This window comes from Gallinula chloropus (genome assembly GCF_964237585.1).
Source record: "Gallinula chloropus genome assembly, chromosome: 1".
In the NCBI taxonomy this organism is placed as follows: Eukaryota; Metazoa; Chordata; class Aves; order Gruiformes; family Rallidae; genus Gallinula; species Gallinula chloropus.
Window position 1 is genome coordinate 199687871 of NC_140085.1, and position 18979 is coordinate 199706849.

The following is an 18979-nucleotide window of genomic DNA, read 5'->3' on the forward strand; positions in this document are numbered from 1 at the left end:
GAGCATAATGAGGTGTTGTGTGCTTTGAGTGTTTACTGAACTGGGTCCTGCAGGAAAAGTAAACAGAGGAATGCCAGTTCAAAGTGTCAGCGAGTTGCATAGCTGCCTAGCATTGTGATGATGTACTGGTTTATGAGGTAGATTTATGATGTTGATTTATGATGTAGATGATTTAGACACTTCGGGAGCTTTACAATTAAAAATTTAAGATCTAATAGATTTTAAGTACTTTCATACTCAAGCTGCAGTTAAGCAGGGTTTTAGGAGCTTTATTTTGGACTTGGCTATCTTTTATGTTACTCTTTAAGATACAGGACTGACTTCTGTGTCTTTCAGCTCATTTTACCTCTTTAACAGCACACACATCCTATCTCTACATAATGTTGCTGTAAGAGTCGTCACCATCAGAAAAGCTACAGCACTTTAGAACACAGCATAGCTGCCAACATCTATTACTACAAGAATAATAAATGGGTTATACATCTATCGTTGACTAAGTATATCACTACTGTGAAACTGTCTGATCCAGCTAATTTGAGAATGACCTTATTCAAGATTAAAATGTGAAAATAATGTAACACAATGCTATAATTTGATTAATTATGCAGTATGAAAAATGAGTGCTTGGAATATATTCAGCAAATTCTAGTATTTAGGAAATAATTACTGTGTTGAAAATCTACTAAGCTCAGCAGTGCTTTAGTAATGCCTTGAACCTGCCATCCTCATTAAGTAGTCTGAAACTCCATTTGTATCACATTTTGTAGAATGGGAAGATGTTTATTGGTTTAAAATGCCAAAGCAGATATTAGGAAAGCTGTAACAGAAGATTTGTATTAATCTATGTTGGAAAGCGTTCAGTTTTGTTTCAGTGAAAAATAAAATGTTATTTTTTTAAATTTGGGGAACATGACAGTTTAGGATAATTATAAAAAATCATCTATCTTTTTGGAACCAACATTCCCATTCTTAAAAAGCTCTCAGAACAGCTCATAAGTATTATAGTTTTCACTGTATAAACCAGTATACTGTTATTTTTTTAATTCTTCAAACTAAAAGAGCAATGGTTCTAGTAACTGGAGTTCTCCCACTCATTTTGTATGATACTGCCTTTAAAGTCTAGTTGTACATGTATAAGTTGTGGTATGATTTAAGACCAAATGCAAATGCACTATAAATAGGAATATAAGTGCAAATACAAAAACAATGTTAGACAAATATAGTATAATAGAATTTATTAAACAATTTTTTTGTTTAAACTAGGTGAACTCCAAGCCAGAAGCAGCAATTGTAAAGAGAACAAGATGTAAAATATATTCACAATAGCTGCTGTCCCAAAACAAACCCAAAACCAAAAACCACAGAAAAAAGGGAGCACTAAGAACATTTGTCTGAAGACTAAGGATTTGATTCCCTGCTGATTACTCTATTTGGCACTGATATAGCTTTAACATCACAGGAAATAGTCTCCAATAAAATGGGTGCATTATAGTCATAATGCCAAGATCTACAGCAATAGAAGTGATGTAAAATGTTTTATCATTTTTATTCAATGATTACATTTACCACCCATTTTTTTCAGAGTAACAGCTCTTAAGACTAGATTTTTTTTCCTGGTAAGGATGTCTCAATGTCTGTTTTGTTGTGGGGATGGTTTTTTTCCTATTTCCAAAATTACAGAAAGATTATGTATTAATTAAAAAACTAGATTTTTCTTCGAACTATGCAAATTACAAAGTTATTTAGATAAGGAAAAAAAGCTTTTTCCCCTGGGTTTACTAGCTTTCTTTTGCTGTCTTTCAGGAATTTAAGGCAAAATCAGGAGAATGGGATAAGAAAGAGACAATCTGCGAAAATTTTCTCATTTATTTAGATGCTCAGCAAAAATTATTGTCCAAAAAATATAACACATTTCAGGTAAAAATCTTACCTTTCTGCTTTAGGAACAAAATGAGGTCTTAGCTCAAATAGAGTTATTTTAACTTAATTTTTTAAAAAATCACGATACACGGATATATTGGTAGTGAATACATTGCTTTAGGAAAGGATCAGACTAAAAAATCTAATGATACAAACAGTTCTTTTTATTGTTCTCATGAAAATGAGAACACGAATAAGTATCATGATGACAACTATAAGATTTCTGACAAAAGACTCTGCAAAAGCAGTGCTCCAGTGTATGATCCTTTTTACTTTTTCAAGTATACTGTGGAGATGCTTTTATCTTCTATGCTTCTAATATGCAATTATGATGACAAGTATTGAAACGTATCTTACCAAGTAGAGTAGTACATGCCACCCCTATGTTGACTCAAATGTAAAGTTTCCTCAAATCTGAGTCCTTTTTTTTAAGATCATAAATATACATTAATATCATTTATGCAGGAAAATTATTTTCTATACACTACTCCATTTGTTTTTTGGATGATATATCACTTTTTTTTCTCATATTTTTCAGCTTTTGAGTTCCCACTCAGTCCTTGATTGACTTTGTGTTTCTTTTTCACTTGCCAATTTCTTATTACTTTTTTTATATAGCTTATTGATCTAGCATATTTTTTATTTTTCAAGTTCTTCCAACTCAGAACAAAATATTGATTTAATGATGTCTTGATAACCTATCCTTCTGCAAAAAAAAATTAGAAAATAACTTACAAATTAACTGAGTCACAAGACAACTTGAAAATTGAGGGGAAGCCAATTACATTGCAGACTTGTAATCCCCTTTTCCACTGTTAGTAAACTTATTGAGTCTTGATCTAGTGAAACACTTTCTTAACAGTTCCTATAAGACTCTACCTGTATCCAGAGTTTCCAAGGTTGACAGTTAAGTTTTGGTTTTAGATGCCAAAAGCATTACATTGCAACTATCCAACTTTCATACACATGTAAAAACTAAGGCTTTGACTAGACAAAACTACTGTTTGGTTCATGTTGACTATATAGTTAGACAAGTTAAACATTACTCAAGGTGATCATCTACTTTTTTTGTTGAGGCTTACATCACTGCCATCAGTGAACTTTCTCTGAAGACAATTTTCTTCACAGCTGTAAAATCACATGGACTAGTTTATTAAATAGAAGTCCAATGGACTGTTACCTCTTAACTGCTCCAAAAGTATTAATTGATCCTGTGTCTTTGTCTCAAGCTCCTCTATTATGAGGTCTTTGATTTTCAGCTGGAGTCTTGTGTTATATTTTTCACAGGATGCTTGGAGGTTATGTTATAAAGGACTCCATAACTTCCATGTCAGGGCAACTTTAGTTTATTATTGATGGAAATTAAACTTAACAGCAAATTATTTCCGGCTTTTTATTTGATAGGCAGCCCGTGGTCAGTTCTTCTCAGGTGTTCAGCCAACACATTATGGGAAAACAGCCATGAAGTCAAAAGCTGTCTAAAGCAATGAAATATGGTATTTGCAACCCTGTTGATTTTTAATATTAATTTTCTTGTTCAACTTGATCTCTGCAAATGACATAAGGTTTCCAGGTTATATTCTGTTGTCATTTTTCAGCAAAATCTCAGTCTTCTGAAAGATTCACAGTGAGGGTGACAGAGCCCTGGGACAGGCTGCCCAGAGAGGTGGTGGAGTCTCCTTCTCTGGAGATATTCAAGACCCGTCTGGATGCCTATCTGTGCAATATGTGCTAGGGAGCTGCTTTGGCGGGGAGGTTGGACCGATGATCTCTGGAGGTCCCTTCCAACCCCTACAATTCTGTGATTCTGTGATTACTGCTGCTTGTTAATCTCCCAGTAGAGGGATCCATGTGGATAATTTTTTTAAACTGTTAAAACTGTTACCATAGTAATTATGCTTCTTCACGATGCCTGTGAATTCACAAATACTGTCAATACCGGTTTCCTGAAGTTTTAGGTTTAGGATTTTAATTAGTACAAGAAACTGAATGGACTGTGGGACTCTGCAGAATGTGCATATGATTCCTCCCAAAGTTGAAGAGTAATGATAGCAAAGAAGTACATTTACTGTAGTAACTGAGCTGTTTATATGTGAACTATGTAATGCTAGCCCTCTAGTCAAAAGTTAATATCTATCCTGAGGCACACGCACACACATACACACAACTCCTACTGAGTTCAATGAATCAAAGAAGAACATTTCTCTAATTTATTTTTTTTAGAGGTAACTGCTTTGAGTAGGTCATCATAATCGCCTTTTTCAAAATTGGGGCTAATTAACATTAAGTGCTTGGGATATACACAGCAGAGGAGAAAAATCCTTGAAAAAATTATGTGCCCTTGAAAGTTTCTGAAACATTTTTCTTACTGAAAGCAAAGAACTTGAGACTTAGAAAAAGGAAATATCCTTCAGAGAAGTAATTCAAACTGTCCCAAATGTGCCATCTTTTCTATGCAAATGCTGGTCCAAACAGAAATATCCTTATGATTTTAGTAGTAATGGTTTGAATTTAATGTAAAATATTTTCTTGTTTTATAGCAGCAGACACAGAATTATCAAGTCCAAATAAGCAATAAGGAGCAAAACCAGGAAAAGGCAATTACCTATGGCCAGTCCAAAAGTGAAAACGATGAGTTAATTATTGAAAAACTAAAGGCAACTGTGAATGAAATAAGAATGAACAAGAATAAACTAGAAGAGGAAAATACAAAACTCCGAGAGGATCTAAAAATGTACCAAAACCAGTGCCAGGTAGTAATACTTTTTCTCTTTTATGATGACTGTGGAACTAATGTTGGAACATATACTTTAAAAAGTTGTACTGAGATGCCTGTAGAAAAGATCTGTACAGGAGGTATATTCTCTGCATGAAACGTGCGGTGAGCAGTACAATTTTTTTTAAGTAGCACTTAAAGAGAAAACTGAAATACGTTTTATATGTAGTATTTTATTCCTGTCTTTATAACTTTCCTATATTCCTATCATCTACAAAAACTTAGTTCATTTGGTTCCTTGTATATAAATGACTTCTATGAAAACTCTTATCCAATCTACTCTTCGTTGTAGGCTGTGCCATATAACTAATAAATAAGTCTATAGAAAAGTGTATGGTATAGTTTATTACTGAGAGAAGATTTTGCAGTTAATGGATTTTTAAGTTGCCAGTCATGTGAAGAACCATCCATTTTTATCTTATCCCTAGTGTACCATTTTCCAATGAAGCATTGATCTATGTAGAGAGCCATTTGGGCCTCTTCTTTTGGTCATGATATATGAGTTCTGACAAGACTGAGATAATACAACATTTTTACAACCTTTTACATTATCTGTGTTTGAAACAAATCAGGAATGAGATTCTCCTTGATGGTTTTTTTCTTGTTAACATGTATAAATTATGTTTTTCCTTATTTATTTAAGCACTTCAAGGTTCAGTAATATATTGAGTGCCCAACAATTACTTCAAATCTTTCTGGAGAAAGAGAATTTATTTATTTTATAGACAACCTTGCAGAGTTATAACTTCATGTGTAATATACTTTATATAAATTAACATACATGTTGTGGAGGTTTGTATCAGGTGCTGTCAGAACAGCCAAGATTAGCACATGTTGTTTATACATTTCTTTTGCACATTAGTTCACTGAGTCATTTGACTCCATACAAGTTATATGCAAGTCTATACCACTGTTTGGGGCCCGTTAAAAAGGCTGACATTAAAAAGTAGTGGGACTAGAATATGGGGTGGAACAAATCAAAGTGAAGAGGGACATGACAAAATGTCTTCTTCCTAGAATCCAGTGACAGAACACATAGGAATGGTTCAAAGTTGCTCCAGGAGAGTTTTCAACTGGACATTAGGAAGCATTTCTTTACCAAGAGGGTGGTCAAACACTGGAACAGGCTTCCTATAGACGTGGTTGATGCACCAAGACTGTTTGGGAGACATTTGGACAACACCCTTTTAACTTGGTCAGCACTGAGTTGGTCCAGCAGTTGGACTAGATGATTGTTGTAGGTCAGTTCCAACTGAAATTGTCCTGACTCTCCTCTCCTCTCCTCTCCTCTCCTCTCCTCTCCTCTCCTCTCCTCTCCTCTCCTCTCCTCTCCTCTCCTCTCCTCTCCTCTCCTCTCCTCTCCTCTCCTCTCCTCTCCTCTCCTCTCCTCTCCTCTCCTCTCCTCTCCTCTCCTCTCCTCTCCTCTCCTCTCCTCTCCTCTCCTCTCCTCTCCTCTCCTCTCCTCTCCTCTCCTCTCCTCTCCTCTCCTCTCCTCTCCTCTCCTCTTTCTGCAATAATTAGAGCAGATGGATAGATGTTGTACTGCAGAGAGATAAAACTGTGATATAGCCTTTAAGAAAATCTTCAAGCAAGAGGATTTTTGGAATTGCATAAATATAATGCAGGAGCTGTAGGAAGCACTGAAGGCATTTTAAGTATAAGTGGAGCTAGAGGTAGTAATTGTAGCCATACATGAGAGGCAGCCTGAAAATATGACACAGGAGGCTTAGTTCTTGGAATGTCTGCATTAAGTCAGCTGCTGGACACTAATATACATTGAAATGCAGCATATAATTGTATAAAAAAGGCTGAACAGCTTTGAGTAGAATTACAACAGAAGCTCATCTGGAATTTTTCGATACTTCGGTTTGGTATTTGGCAAACAAGTTAAAGCAACACTTTTTACCGAAGAAAAGAGAAGCTGAAACAGACTCTCAAGAATTTGTATTTCATTACATATTTTCTAAAAAAAAACCCCAAATTTCAAGTTTTCTGATTCAAAATTAATCTTCATTTTGGTTTTTTAACTAGATGCAATAGGTATTTCATAAAATAATAAGTGGTTCACATCTAAATTATTTTTTGGAAGTGATATATAAAACTCTTGACCTGAAGTTCTGTTTCAGTCATTATTGTGGCTGCTGCTGTGGCAGCTGTTGTTCCTGCTATTATTATAATTCATAGAAGAAAATACAATTTATGTAAATATGTATGATGACTGCAGCCTGCCACACTTGATGAGTTTCATCACACAGTTGTGCAGCATTCATTCCCCTTATCCACCTCAGAATGAATTTGGAGGGGCAACCCTCCCCTTTATCCATCCCAGAATGAATTCAGAGGGGTGACCTTCCCCCAAATTCATATATTATAAAATAAATGTGTCCATTTCTAGAATGTTGAAGTCATAAAGATGATCATAAGCAAAGTCTTGCAGATAATTTTAACAATTCATTAAGCTTTATTTCACATGAATATGCCCAGACTTGCATTTCAGAGTTTAAAAAAGCTCCCTCAGACTTAATCTAACAAAGGATAATATGAATGAATCTGTATATGCAGCCCCTATAAAAAAAATGCAAAAGCACTTCATATCTGTCTGCAGTAGTCCTTTCTGCCAGAGGAAAACCACAGGCTTCTTGGAAGGAAGGTCATTCTAATAGGAAGCTGTAATGGAAATAACCCTTTGAAGTTCCTTGCTTGTGGTGTCATTTCTGGATTGCATATGCCTTTTGAAAGTTTAAAGGCTTTATATTTGCTTTTAAACATGGAAATGATATTAGAATAAAATGAAGAAATTATGAAAAGTCCTAGTGGTTTTAGTGCAATAGTCTGTGAAGGCAAAGCATCAGCACCCTTGGAAAACATTTTTTTTAAATCTGGGCACTGAGCCAGCAGTGTGCCCTGGTGGCTAAGAGAGCCAATGGGATCCTGGGGGACATCAGGAGGAGTGTGGCCAGCAGGTCAAAGGAGGTGATCCTCCCTCTCTACTCTGCCCTGGTCAGGCCCCACCTGGAGTATTATAGTGTCCAGTTCTGGGCTCCCTGGTATAAAAAGGACAGGGATCTTCTGGGGAGAGTCCAGAGAAGGGCTACAAAGATGATTAAGGGCCTGGAGCATCTCCCCTATGAGGAAAGGCTGAGTGAGCTGGGGCTGTTCAGCCTGGAGAAAAGAAGACTAAGGGGGGACCGAATTAATGTTTATAAATATCTTAAGCAGGGGATGCAGGGGGAATCAGCCAGCCCCTTTTCAGTGGTCTGTGGGGATAGGACAAGGGGCAATGGCTGCAAGTTGGAGCACAGGAAGTTCCGCACCAACATGTGGAAGGACTTTTTCCCAGTGAGGGTGCCAGAGCCCTGGGACAGGCTGCCCAGGGAGGTGGTGGAGTCTCCATCTCTGGAGATATTCAAGACCTGTCTGGACGCCTCTCTGTGCAATATGTCCTAGGGAGCTGCTTTGGCAGGGGGTTGGACCCAATGATCTCTTGAGGTCCCTTCCAACCCCTATGATTCCATGATTCCATGATTTGGATCTTGGGTGAGAGGCTTGAAAGCAGCCCTGAAAGGAACTTGGGAGTACTTGTGGTACATGAGCAACCAATGTACATCTGCAGCCCAGAAGGCCAACTGCATCCTGGGCAGCATCAAAAGAAGTGTGGCCAGCAGATCGAGAGAGGTGATTCTGCCCCTCTGCTCTGCTCTAGTGAGACCTCACCTGGAGTACTGTGTCCCGCTTTGGAGCCTTCAATACAAGAAGGACATGGGCCTGTTGGAGCATGTCCAGAGGAGGGCTACAAATCTGATCAAAGGGCTAGCGCACCTCTGCTATGAAGACAGGCTGAGAGAGTTGGGCTTGGTCAGTTTGGAGAAGAGAAGGCTCTGAAAGGACCTTATAGTGGCCTTCAAGTACCTGAAAGGTGCCTATAAGAAAGCTGGGGAAGAACAGTTCACAAGGGCATGGAGCAATAGGACAAGGGGTTATGGTTTTAAACTCAGAAAGGGGAGATTTAGTTTGAATATTAGGATAAAAATCTTCAGTATGGGGGTGGTGGATCACTGGAACGGGTTGCCTGGAGAGGTAGTGGAGGCCTCATCCCGGGAGATATTCAAGGTCAGGCTTGATGGGGCTCTGAGCAAGTTGATCTAGTGAAGATGTCCCTGCTTACTGCAGGGGGGTTGGACTAGATGGCCTTTAAAGGTCCCTTCCAACCTTACACATTCTATGATTCTATGAAACAGATATTTTCTGGGTATTATTGTTGCAAGAATTTTATTATTAATGCTACTTTTGTTATTTGTGTGTTATATTTCCAAGTTCTTATCTTTAGTGTGCTTTCAGTGTATTTGGGGGGAATTCTGATTTTTTTGGGAATTCGGATTTTATGATGCCAAAAGTAGCATGTATCTTCAGGTTTTCTATCACATTACCCATCAGAAATTAAAGGTAAAATGGAGCAAAGATTTGTGGAGTCCCCAGGAAAATTCTTTTTGTGATTGTTTGAAAATTTTGTGATGTTCATTTAAATACACTGTTAACTCCATGCAGATGGATCTAGTGTTTGACATGATTGAGCACATAATTTATCTAAGTAAAGTACATTAAGTCAGATTTATCTGCTCCAAGCTTCCAGGCAATATTTAATGAAGACATGCACCTAGCACTGCCTTTCTATAGCCTTGCAGTTTTCAAGCTTATAAATTTGGAAATGCTGTCAGGAAAACAGAAAATGGAATTTTCTTCTGGAACTAATGCTTGTGTATGAAGCATGTTCTAGGGTGCAGAACCTGCTGAAACAAGCAAACTATGTATTTTAGAGTTATTTAGTACAATTCAGAACTTCTGAATGATGTTTTCTATGATAGTTTCAGAGAGAAATGCATTGGAATGTTGCAAGAGCTAAAGAATATTCAGCATCTGATTTTTAGATGACATTTCTGGAGAAAGAAACTGACATTAAAGCAATGTATTTTCCAGAAATGAAACTCAAAATCAAAGCACATACGTCCTTTCATACAAATTATACAGGTATCGAAAAAGATGTGTCAAAATACAGCAGTTTGAGCTGTCTAATTTTATTTAACTATTTATGTATTTGCTTGTTTCTTTAGAACATGGAGGCAAGCTTTTCAGAAATGAGAAGTGAGCTGCAGTCACGGGAGGCTCACTGGAAAAGGATACAACTGGAATGCCAACAGCTGCATGAAGAATTATTGAAAATCAGAGAGAATAAAGATATGCAGGAAATTCAAACAAAGTATGTATGTTGGAGACAATAACATTAACAAGTATTTATGAGCTAATAGCTTTTTTGTTACATTTGATTGAAATTTAGCCTGTTCAAAAAGATACTCTGAATTCAAATGTCAGATTCTAAGAAAATTTAGAATAAACATTTTCATCGGCAATTATATATGACAAGATTGCAGGCAAGAGATGCAGGCTCTCTTAAAAGGCTTTAATGCTTCCTAGATCTTTCCAAAGCAATGCATTTTTATATTTATATGTTTATGGTCTCTTTCATTTTCTTGGCATTAAAACATTTTAGAAGTAGGGGGATTAAGATTCCCCTGAAACTCCTTTGAGTAAAATGTTCATATTTTTATGGTTTATCTAATCTGCCATAGCTATTTGAGAATATATGAAGTAGCAATCTACAAGAGATTTTAGGATTGTTTCTGCATGCACCTCCATTGTCCTTAATCACTAGAAATCTCCCAAGATCCAAGGTCCAACCTGGTTTTAGGGAAAACCTTTGGTTATAGGGTTTTTTTGAAACAGCAAGCAGTACTTCCACAGTCTTACACTGCAGAGAGGATAGTGTAAGGTAAAGGTTATTGAACATTCTGGTTCTTTCATGTTTTGTTTTGTGGTTTTTTTTCTTATCTAAAGGCATCAATCATCCTGTGTACAGCTTACTGAGCAACTAGAAAATAAAAATGCTGAGTTACTACTATTGGCACATAGTCAAGGACATCAACAAGAAGAGCTAAACAAGGTATGTCTTATTAAGTATTTCTAGATCCTAACTACAATATGGGATTTTTAGAAGAGATAACAGTACTGATCTTGAGTATGGCATATGCACAAGAGAGCAGGAGGACAGATCATGGGTTTGGGAGAGCATGAAGTTTACATATATGACAAAGTTTTCATATATGTGTGTATTTCTGTAGGTAGTTGTATAGCTGTAAAATTGACATTCTGATTCTGTGTGCTAACAATATAGCCAGCTACTCAATTGAAATAATGGAAGAGACCATGCCTAAGCACCACTGGGATTCAAATAATACCATGCAAGTAATAAACCCTCCAAGGCTATGAGTAATTCATAGGCTATAGGAGGTAAGTAATAGTTTGCAGGTGGTGTCTAATGTAAAATATGCTGAGATCAACCCACAGAAGTCACTACAGCAGGTACCCACACAAGGGTAAGCTTAATCAGTCACCTGCTGCAGTCTAGGTCAGTGCTCTTTAGTTCAGACTATGCATCACATTGCATTGCAAGTGCAAGTGCTGTGTGCAAGCAGCAGTGGAATGGCACTGTGCAATGGCATATGGCTTGGCAGGACAAAACATTTTGGGAGTAGAAGATGCTCAGAACTCCTCTTTACAGGCATGTTGTGGTTTTGCTGAGTAGCAATGTAAGCAGGAATATCTCTAATTGGATGCAGCTGACTTGGATGCAGCAATTTTGGCATGATAGTCATGATCTAGCTCATAGGTTTTTCAAATCCACATCTATTTGTTTACAATTCTGTGTAGTTTGCATAAATAAAAATGAAATGCCATCTGTTACTGATTGTATACAGTACTGTGAGGAATTATTAAAATGGGTTCAAAGGTTGTTATGCTGGGTTTTGTAATTTTGTTTCTTACATGATAAAAAATCTATCAGTACTAAATTGCTGGTTATAGTAGAAAGATAATGAAAACAATCTTTATGTTGGTTCTTTGAGAACTCTGCACAGAAAGTTTGACCTTAAATTTTATATGTAGTGGCAGGAAAAAGTCTCATAAAGTGATTTACCACATATACTCTTTATTTCTAACATAGCTTCTCATTAAAGAGTCTCTGGATTGATTTATTGATATTGCTCCTAAGTTAATGTAGGCTGCATTAAACTTATTTTAAACCTAAATTAAGTTAGGAACAATGTAAATAAATCACACTTAAGTTTATTGAATGGATATTTCCTTGGATATTCTTTGCCATAAATTATGATTCTTAAAATTAACATTATTTTTATTACATGCTTCTTAAACGTTAATTCAAATAACAGAATATCAGAATCACAGAATCGCAGAATCGTAGGGGTTGGAAGGGACCTCAAGAGATCCTCGGGTCCAACCTCCCTGCCAAAGCAGCTCCCTAGCTGATACTGCACAGATAGGCATCCAGACAGGTCTGGAATATCTCCAGAGAAGGAGACTCCACCACCTCCCTGGGCAGCCTGTCCCAGGGCTCTGTAACCCTCACTGGGAAAAAGTTCTTCCGCATGTTGGTGCAGATCTTCCTGTGCTCCAACTTGCAGCCATTGCCCCTTGTCCTGTCTCCTCAGGGCTGGCCATTTCCCCCTGCATCCCCTCCTTAAGATATTTATAAACATTAATTAAGTCCCCCCTTAGTCTTCTTTTCTCCAGGCTGAACAGCCCCAGCTCACTCAGCCTTTCCTCACAGGGGAGATGCTCCAGGCCCTTAATCATCTTCGTAGCCCTTCTCTGGACTCTCCCCAGGAGATCCCTGCCCTTTTTATACCAGGGAGCCCAGAACTGGACACAGTACTCCAGGTGGGGCCTGACCAGGGCAGAGTAGAGGGGGAAGATCACCTCCTTTGACCTGCTGGCCACACTCCTCCTGATACACCCCAGGATCCCATTGGCTCTCTTAGCCACCAGGGCACACTGCTGGCTCATGGCCAACATTTCATGACTTGCACTTTGTTAATTTCTAATACTAAGTAGGCAAATGAAAGTACAAAACGGTTGAAAAAAATATGTATAAATAAAAGAAGCTATGTGCACTGACTCATGAAGACATCTTACTACACAATCTCAAAAATCTTTGATTTGGTTAGAAGAGTTGATGTGTCTTGGAAGCAACAGCAAAAAGAGTCATTGGTGTAGGTAGCAAGTGATGCAGTCGTTTTTACTGCACCACATTTTTACTATTTCAAACACATTTGCTACAGATAAGAAGCCATGTTTATCGAGAGGAGCAGTACCATCGCTCTGAGCAGGAGAGAATGAAGACAGAAATCTCTGACCTGACAGAAGAGCTTCATCAGAAGGAGATCACTATAGCAACTATCATGGAGAAAGCTAGTCTTCTGGAAAGACAGTTAAAAATGGAGTTAGAGATAAAAGACAAATTGTTAGCAAAACAACAGGTATGCAAGCAGGCAAAACCAGCCTAGATCATTTTACTCCACACTGTTGATAATGACATACATTATCTATAAAAAAAAAAGACATTACATTTCTTGCTGGAGTTTTCATCACAGTGCTGTAATATCTGTAAAGTATCACTCAAGCAGCCAAATTGATACCGGAACAAGAAAACACCGGTAAATGTCAACTGTACATCAAAATTGCAATCCATTCTGACCATCAAACACAGTTACTATTTTAACAAGAACAAGATCTCAAAAACTTGCAGTTTGCTGTTATTATATGTGCTTTATCATTAGAACCATTTATTAGATTATCTAGATTGTTTCATAATTTCTCATGTTTTTAAAGCTTTTGGAAGAACATTACAAATTTGCCCTGAAAATTCTGGTAATTTTAAAGCTGAAAACTGTAAGATACCAGTGTTTTAATGACATATTTCAGTTTTAAAAACAAAATATTATATACTCATTACTTAGTTTTGTAAACCAAGACACCTTTCATATTTTGGAGATCGCTGGGTATCTCTGGCTTTTCTGAGAGGGTCACAGCCTATTGCTAATTATGATCTGTGTAACATTTCACTTTTGACAATAGGAAAGTTGGTGTTTGGGAAAATGAGAGACATCTGCTAGTGTATGGCACTCTTTACCAGACCATATTCCCTGTTGTATCACTAAAAGAGCGGATGTCGTTTCTAGGCTTCATGACTAGGATTTCATCCAGTTTCAGTGGCCTCCAAAATCTGTCCCTCTTTGTATCTTGTAACTAGATGTGAACTCCCTTATTTTCTTAAGTGGTTAATTCTTTCAAAAACATAAACAAAATCAGAGGCATTGCATTTGCATATCTTTTATAGATTGTTTAAGGCTTTTCTGCTTTAAAATGGCTGTATTCTAAAAAAAAATAATCATAGTTTCATGATTCTTTCTGTATATTTTGTAAAATTATACTCACACATATCCATAATCAGTGTTATTTCAAGTTAACAGTACTATTCTTGCATATAACTAAGAATTTAATCTTTTCCTAGTTGTTGGATTTCCAATACAAAGTTATCAAATCTGAAAACACACATCTAAAGGAGATGGTGGAAAGCCAGGAGTGTAAAAGCTGCACGGTAATCTGTCTATGCAATATGCAGAACAGTTACTTTTATTTACTGTAAATTTAGATTGAGACCATGGCACATTTAGAGATTTCTGTCCCATGTAAAATAAATAAATAAAAATAAGGTGTGTGACATAACCAAAGCCAAGTGGTTTTCACACACAGCCTGAAGATGGGTATGGCCAAGAGTAATTTTAACCTTAATTGTAGTGAAGTAGAAGTAAGCTAAATTTTTCAGTAACTGTCTAGACAATGAAGAGTTCCTGGTAGCTTATTTTTGTAAGTAATGTCACTAATTTGAGAAAATATGTATTTTTAAACACTCATCATTCTCACAGATACAAAAATATGTGCTTTTAAAAAAATTATTTTATCCCTTTGTGCATATGATATTTAAATAAAAGTGTAAAAGGCTGACACATTTTGCCCCCACTCAGCTCATTTTCATAGTTTAGTATTTATTTCTCTCCAAACAGGGGATGTTTAAAGTTTAATTCCTTTAAAAGTATGCCATAATGTCATGTGGAACTATAGTTCATGTGAATATAATAAATATTACATATGCCAACTTCCACAAAAAGCTTCAAAACATCCCCTGCTTACAGATCATCCACAGTTCTTGTATCTATCACTAGAAAAAACACTGGCATGTTGCTCATGAGCAATGCTGCAAATACATCTTTGGAGGATTTGTAGCTTGTTCATTGTCTTACTGTAGACTGACAAATGCATGAAAAAATGTCACATTTTCCACACCCTTAAAATAGCACCTGTGTCTAGCAGTGATGTATTTATCTGAACATACATGTACAGTATTATGGATATATATATGTGTATATATTATTGTGGAAACATAGATGGATGTGTGTATGTATGCCTAGCTCTTCTCTTCAGTGATATTTTTCATGAAGATTGAAAGGGCTGTCTGACCAGAATCCTCATAGATATCAGGTGTTTGTTCAAATTTTACAGTAAAATCCAATTACTGGATATACTCAGGTCACTACACATATCAATGTGCTTTTGGACTTAAAAATTCATTCCACCTTTAACGGTGTATTGTGAGGCAAGACTGGATTCTTACAGATGTGTGTCTACGGTACAGTAGAGCACTACACAGACCCCTCGAACTAGTGCCAGCCCAAGTCAGTATGATGTCATGCATCATCAGGCAGGGTTATTGTTTAGATTTCAAAAGCAATGTAGCAGTGCCAGCCCAGATTTGGTGTTCATGCCATTAGAAATGTAATGCTGATCTTAGAGCTATTAGTGGTAGGGTGACATAGCACTGTTCTGCCACTCCTCTCCACTCAGGAGGCACAGCTGAGCACCTGCCCCCCCATCCTTGCACAAAATACACATTTTTCTTTACGCTTTCTGGCACTTCCATACCAGTTTGGGTCATAAATTCCCCTAAAACTAGTGAAGCAAGGCAAGGTTTATGGGAAGAGATGACAGCAGACCAGTTAGTGCAAAGAATAGACTAGCTTTCTGGTGTAGGATCCCTTCTGCGCCATCAGTATACTGAGAATCAAATCCTTAATAATCATGAATTATTGGGTTCCAAAAGAATACAGAAAATCTAGGAAGACATGAAAGAACAAAATAATAACATGTATAGGGTTTTAGATAAATCTTTTGAGCATTTTCTGATAGATTACTCTTACTAGAAATGTATTTATCCTATGTGGTACAGTATTCTGCAGAAAGGTAGTTCTACAGGTTGCCCAGGGAGTTGGTGGCTGCCCTCCCTGGCAGGGTTCAAGGCTAGGTTGGATGGGGCTTTGGGCAGCCTGGGCTAGTGGAGGGTGTCCCTGCCCATGGCAGGGGGTTGGAACTAGATGGGCTTTGAGGTCCCTTCCAACCCAAACCAGTCTGTGATTCTATAATTGTGTGATATATTAGCTAGCTCAGGTGTGCAGTATAGGCTTCATGGAATAAGTGATGGGGCAAAAAAGGAATCCTGGCTAGTCAAACCCTCTTGATATCCTAGTGCACAGGCCCCTTTCACCCCTGGTCACAGTGCACATATTGCTTCCACTTTCATCATTTTGACTTGTATACTATGTGGGCTAACGCTGCTGAGAAGCAGAATTTAGTAACAGAGAGCACTCTGCTAATGTGGCTTCACTATACTGCTTCTGAAACTGAAGATGACTATATCTCGACACAGCTACCAAATTGTGCCTGTAGACAAACCCTGTATCAAGTACAGTAATGAACTTCCATAATTTTTCTTGTTATTTTTGGTGGAATTGTTCCTAGAGGGAGCAATAGAGTCTGTAGCTATAGCTGTTATGGTTGCTTTTATGTCATAAGTTGTACAAAGCAAGCAATGAATTTACAACAACAATATTTGGAATGCATGTTTGTTGAGAAATATTGTTTTCTTGTGCTATAGAGGTTGTTGTCCCTTCCATTTATCTAGGGTTGTGATTTTTTGTGTGGAAGCAGTTCTTTTGGTTTACTATAAGTGCTGCACAATTATATATGGTAGCCAGGTCTTTCTTTAGTATAAAACATTGTTTTGTGTTTGCTTGTTAAAAATGCTAACATCCATTTATTGTGAAAAAAATAACTATTTAATGATGGGTTTATCTCCTTTTACAGAATATAGATTTATCTAACAAAGAAAACAGAAATTTCACAACTCCTATTGACAAACTGGAACATGAGAATTTAGTATTACAAAACAGTCTCCTTAAACTACAACATGACACAGAAACATCGATATTGGGTGGCATGGATATGCATGGAGAAAGAGAGGAGAGATACCAAAGCCATTCAAAGATGCAAGAGAAGGAGGAGAGGTAATATTTAGATTATAAACATATATGAATGTTCCTGTAAGTTTTTTTTTGAAACATCTAACTGTGCCAACTTTTTTCTGTTTCTGTTCATTCAGAACACCCACCAACATAAATATCAGACTTAGTTAGTATATTTGTAAGAATTTCCTACATTTTTCTGGATGGCTAACTCAATTTGGCAATAAATGAAGTCCCAGAAATGTCTGATTTGTATTGCAGTATTTGTCACATAAAACAATTTAAAAAACCTTTTTATGGGCTGCTTAAGTTATTCTTAGTTCCAGGCTTTGCAGAATGGGACAGAATGTATTTTTACTGCCAAATAAAAACAAGACAAGGAAAGGATAAAAAAAAGCAACATAAGAGGTAAACTGCTCCACAGGAGGTTATCTTAATAAGCAGTTTGAACTACAACCCCTGCTGAAAAGCTTTGTGTCCCGCCAGTTTCATTTGTTAGAAGTTTCATTAAATATATTTTAATGCCTTGTCTAGTTTTGGTGTTCTTGGGTGACCTGAATTTTAAAAGAAACATAATTTCAAATGCCCTGAATAAATCATTACTACAATAAACTCCTTGTTAGGGAAAAATAATGAGACTTAAGAATACTGAGACTCATAGAAAACATTGTAGTGATGACTTCCTTCTTAATTCCATGTATTCAGTGAAGCACTGAATTAACTTCAAACATGGTATAATCATGGCATTGCAGTAATATAAAGAGAATTAAACTCCCTGCTAAACAATATTTCCCAGGACAGGAGAATAAAAATTAATAGGAAGCGAAGTATTTTGATCATTTGTAATAAACAATTTACATGATAGCACTAATGTAAAACAGTTCTGTGAAGCAAAGTTTAAATAATAGGAGCCAAAATTGTACAGGGTAAGATTTCAAACTCATACACTTGGTCTTTGGCAAAATTCAAAGTTATTTTCCTCCTGCAAAATGAAAGGTGTCCCATTATATGTAACTACATTCTTGCCTAAAATTTCTATTTAAATATGATGTTAATGTTGGAGGTAGTATCATCTGTGTGTAAAAAGCAAATAAACGAACAAACAAGTATGTATGTACACATATATAAATATATACACAAGTATAATGTACACACTTGTATATGGAAGGGGCAAGTATAGCTGTTTTGCTACTAAGTTTCAAATTACATTGAAGGTTTTGATGAAACAAATATTTACAAACCAAGACACAGACTATGTAGGTCTTAAAATTTCTACAAAAATTGGTCAGCACAAATTTGCCTCATGCTATGACAAGTGAGAAAAACTAAGAGTTTTTCCCATTTTCTCAGGAATTACACTTAATGTACATGAGGAACTGTGCAATTTCATTCATGAGAATTAAGCATATGAGACAGTTGAGCCATGCAGGTAATTTGCAAGGTTCGATTTTGTAGCCATCGAAGGCCAATGTGAAAGTAAAACTTGGAGAGAGAAACCTGGGAGAGCCAACCCTTCCCACAGAAATCTCAACCCCACTACTGAACACAACTGAAATTATGATCCTAATTAATCTGATGAAAGAGAGATACTGAATCTGGTTTTCAGGATCTGAAACATGCGTTTGATTTCCTAACTAAATCAGCTAAATACATGTATACACAGATTTAAAAAATCTGCGAATTCCATATGTACTGTATATATCCATCAGCCAGCCAGTCTTTTTAAGACTGAGCCTTCCCTCTACTATCATTTCTCTCTTCCCAAACACAAAACTACTTCAAGATTTTCTCAGAAACCTAAGATTAAATTTTCAACCCTCAAATGTATGCAGATAAACCAGGCAATTGATGTTGGTTGAGTTAAACTCTGGGGCATGTTTTATTTTATTGTCAGCATAAACCATGTTATTTCTGTTTTAATTTGCAGTTCTGTTTCCATGGTAATTATGGCACTGGAGAAAGGGCACAAAGACTTTTTTTACATAGTAAAAAAATAGAAAACATGGTGTTTGTGCAG

General features: G+C 36.7%; 1 protein-coding gene across 1 annotated transcript in view; it reads left to right on the forward strand.

The window, feature by feature from the left end:
- Positions 1-18979, forward strand: part of DEUP1 (deuterosome assembly protein 1) — a gene marked incomplete at its 5' end in the record, with an annotated part of 44563 nt that overhangs the window by 13808 nt on the left and 11776 nt on the right. The window contains 7 exons of the mRNA XM_084265874.1: positions 1804-1917; positions 4461-4673; positions 9805-9950; positions 10586-10691; positions 12886-13083; positions 14118-14204; positions 16805-17004. Coding sequence (XP_084122000.1) covers positions 1804-1917; positions 4461-4673; positions 9805-9950; positions 10586-10691; positions 12886-13083; positions 14118-14204; positions 16805-17004 — 1064 coding nt within the window. The remainder of the gene's footprint in view (positions 1-1803; positions 1918-4460; positions 4674-9804; positions 9951-10585; positions 10692-12885; positions 13084-14117; positions 14205-16804; positions 17005-18979) is intronic.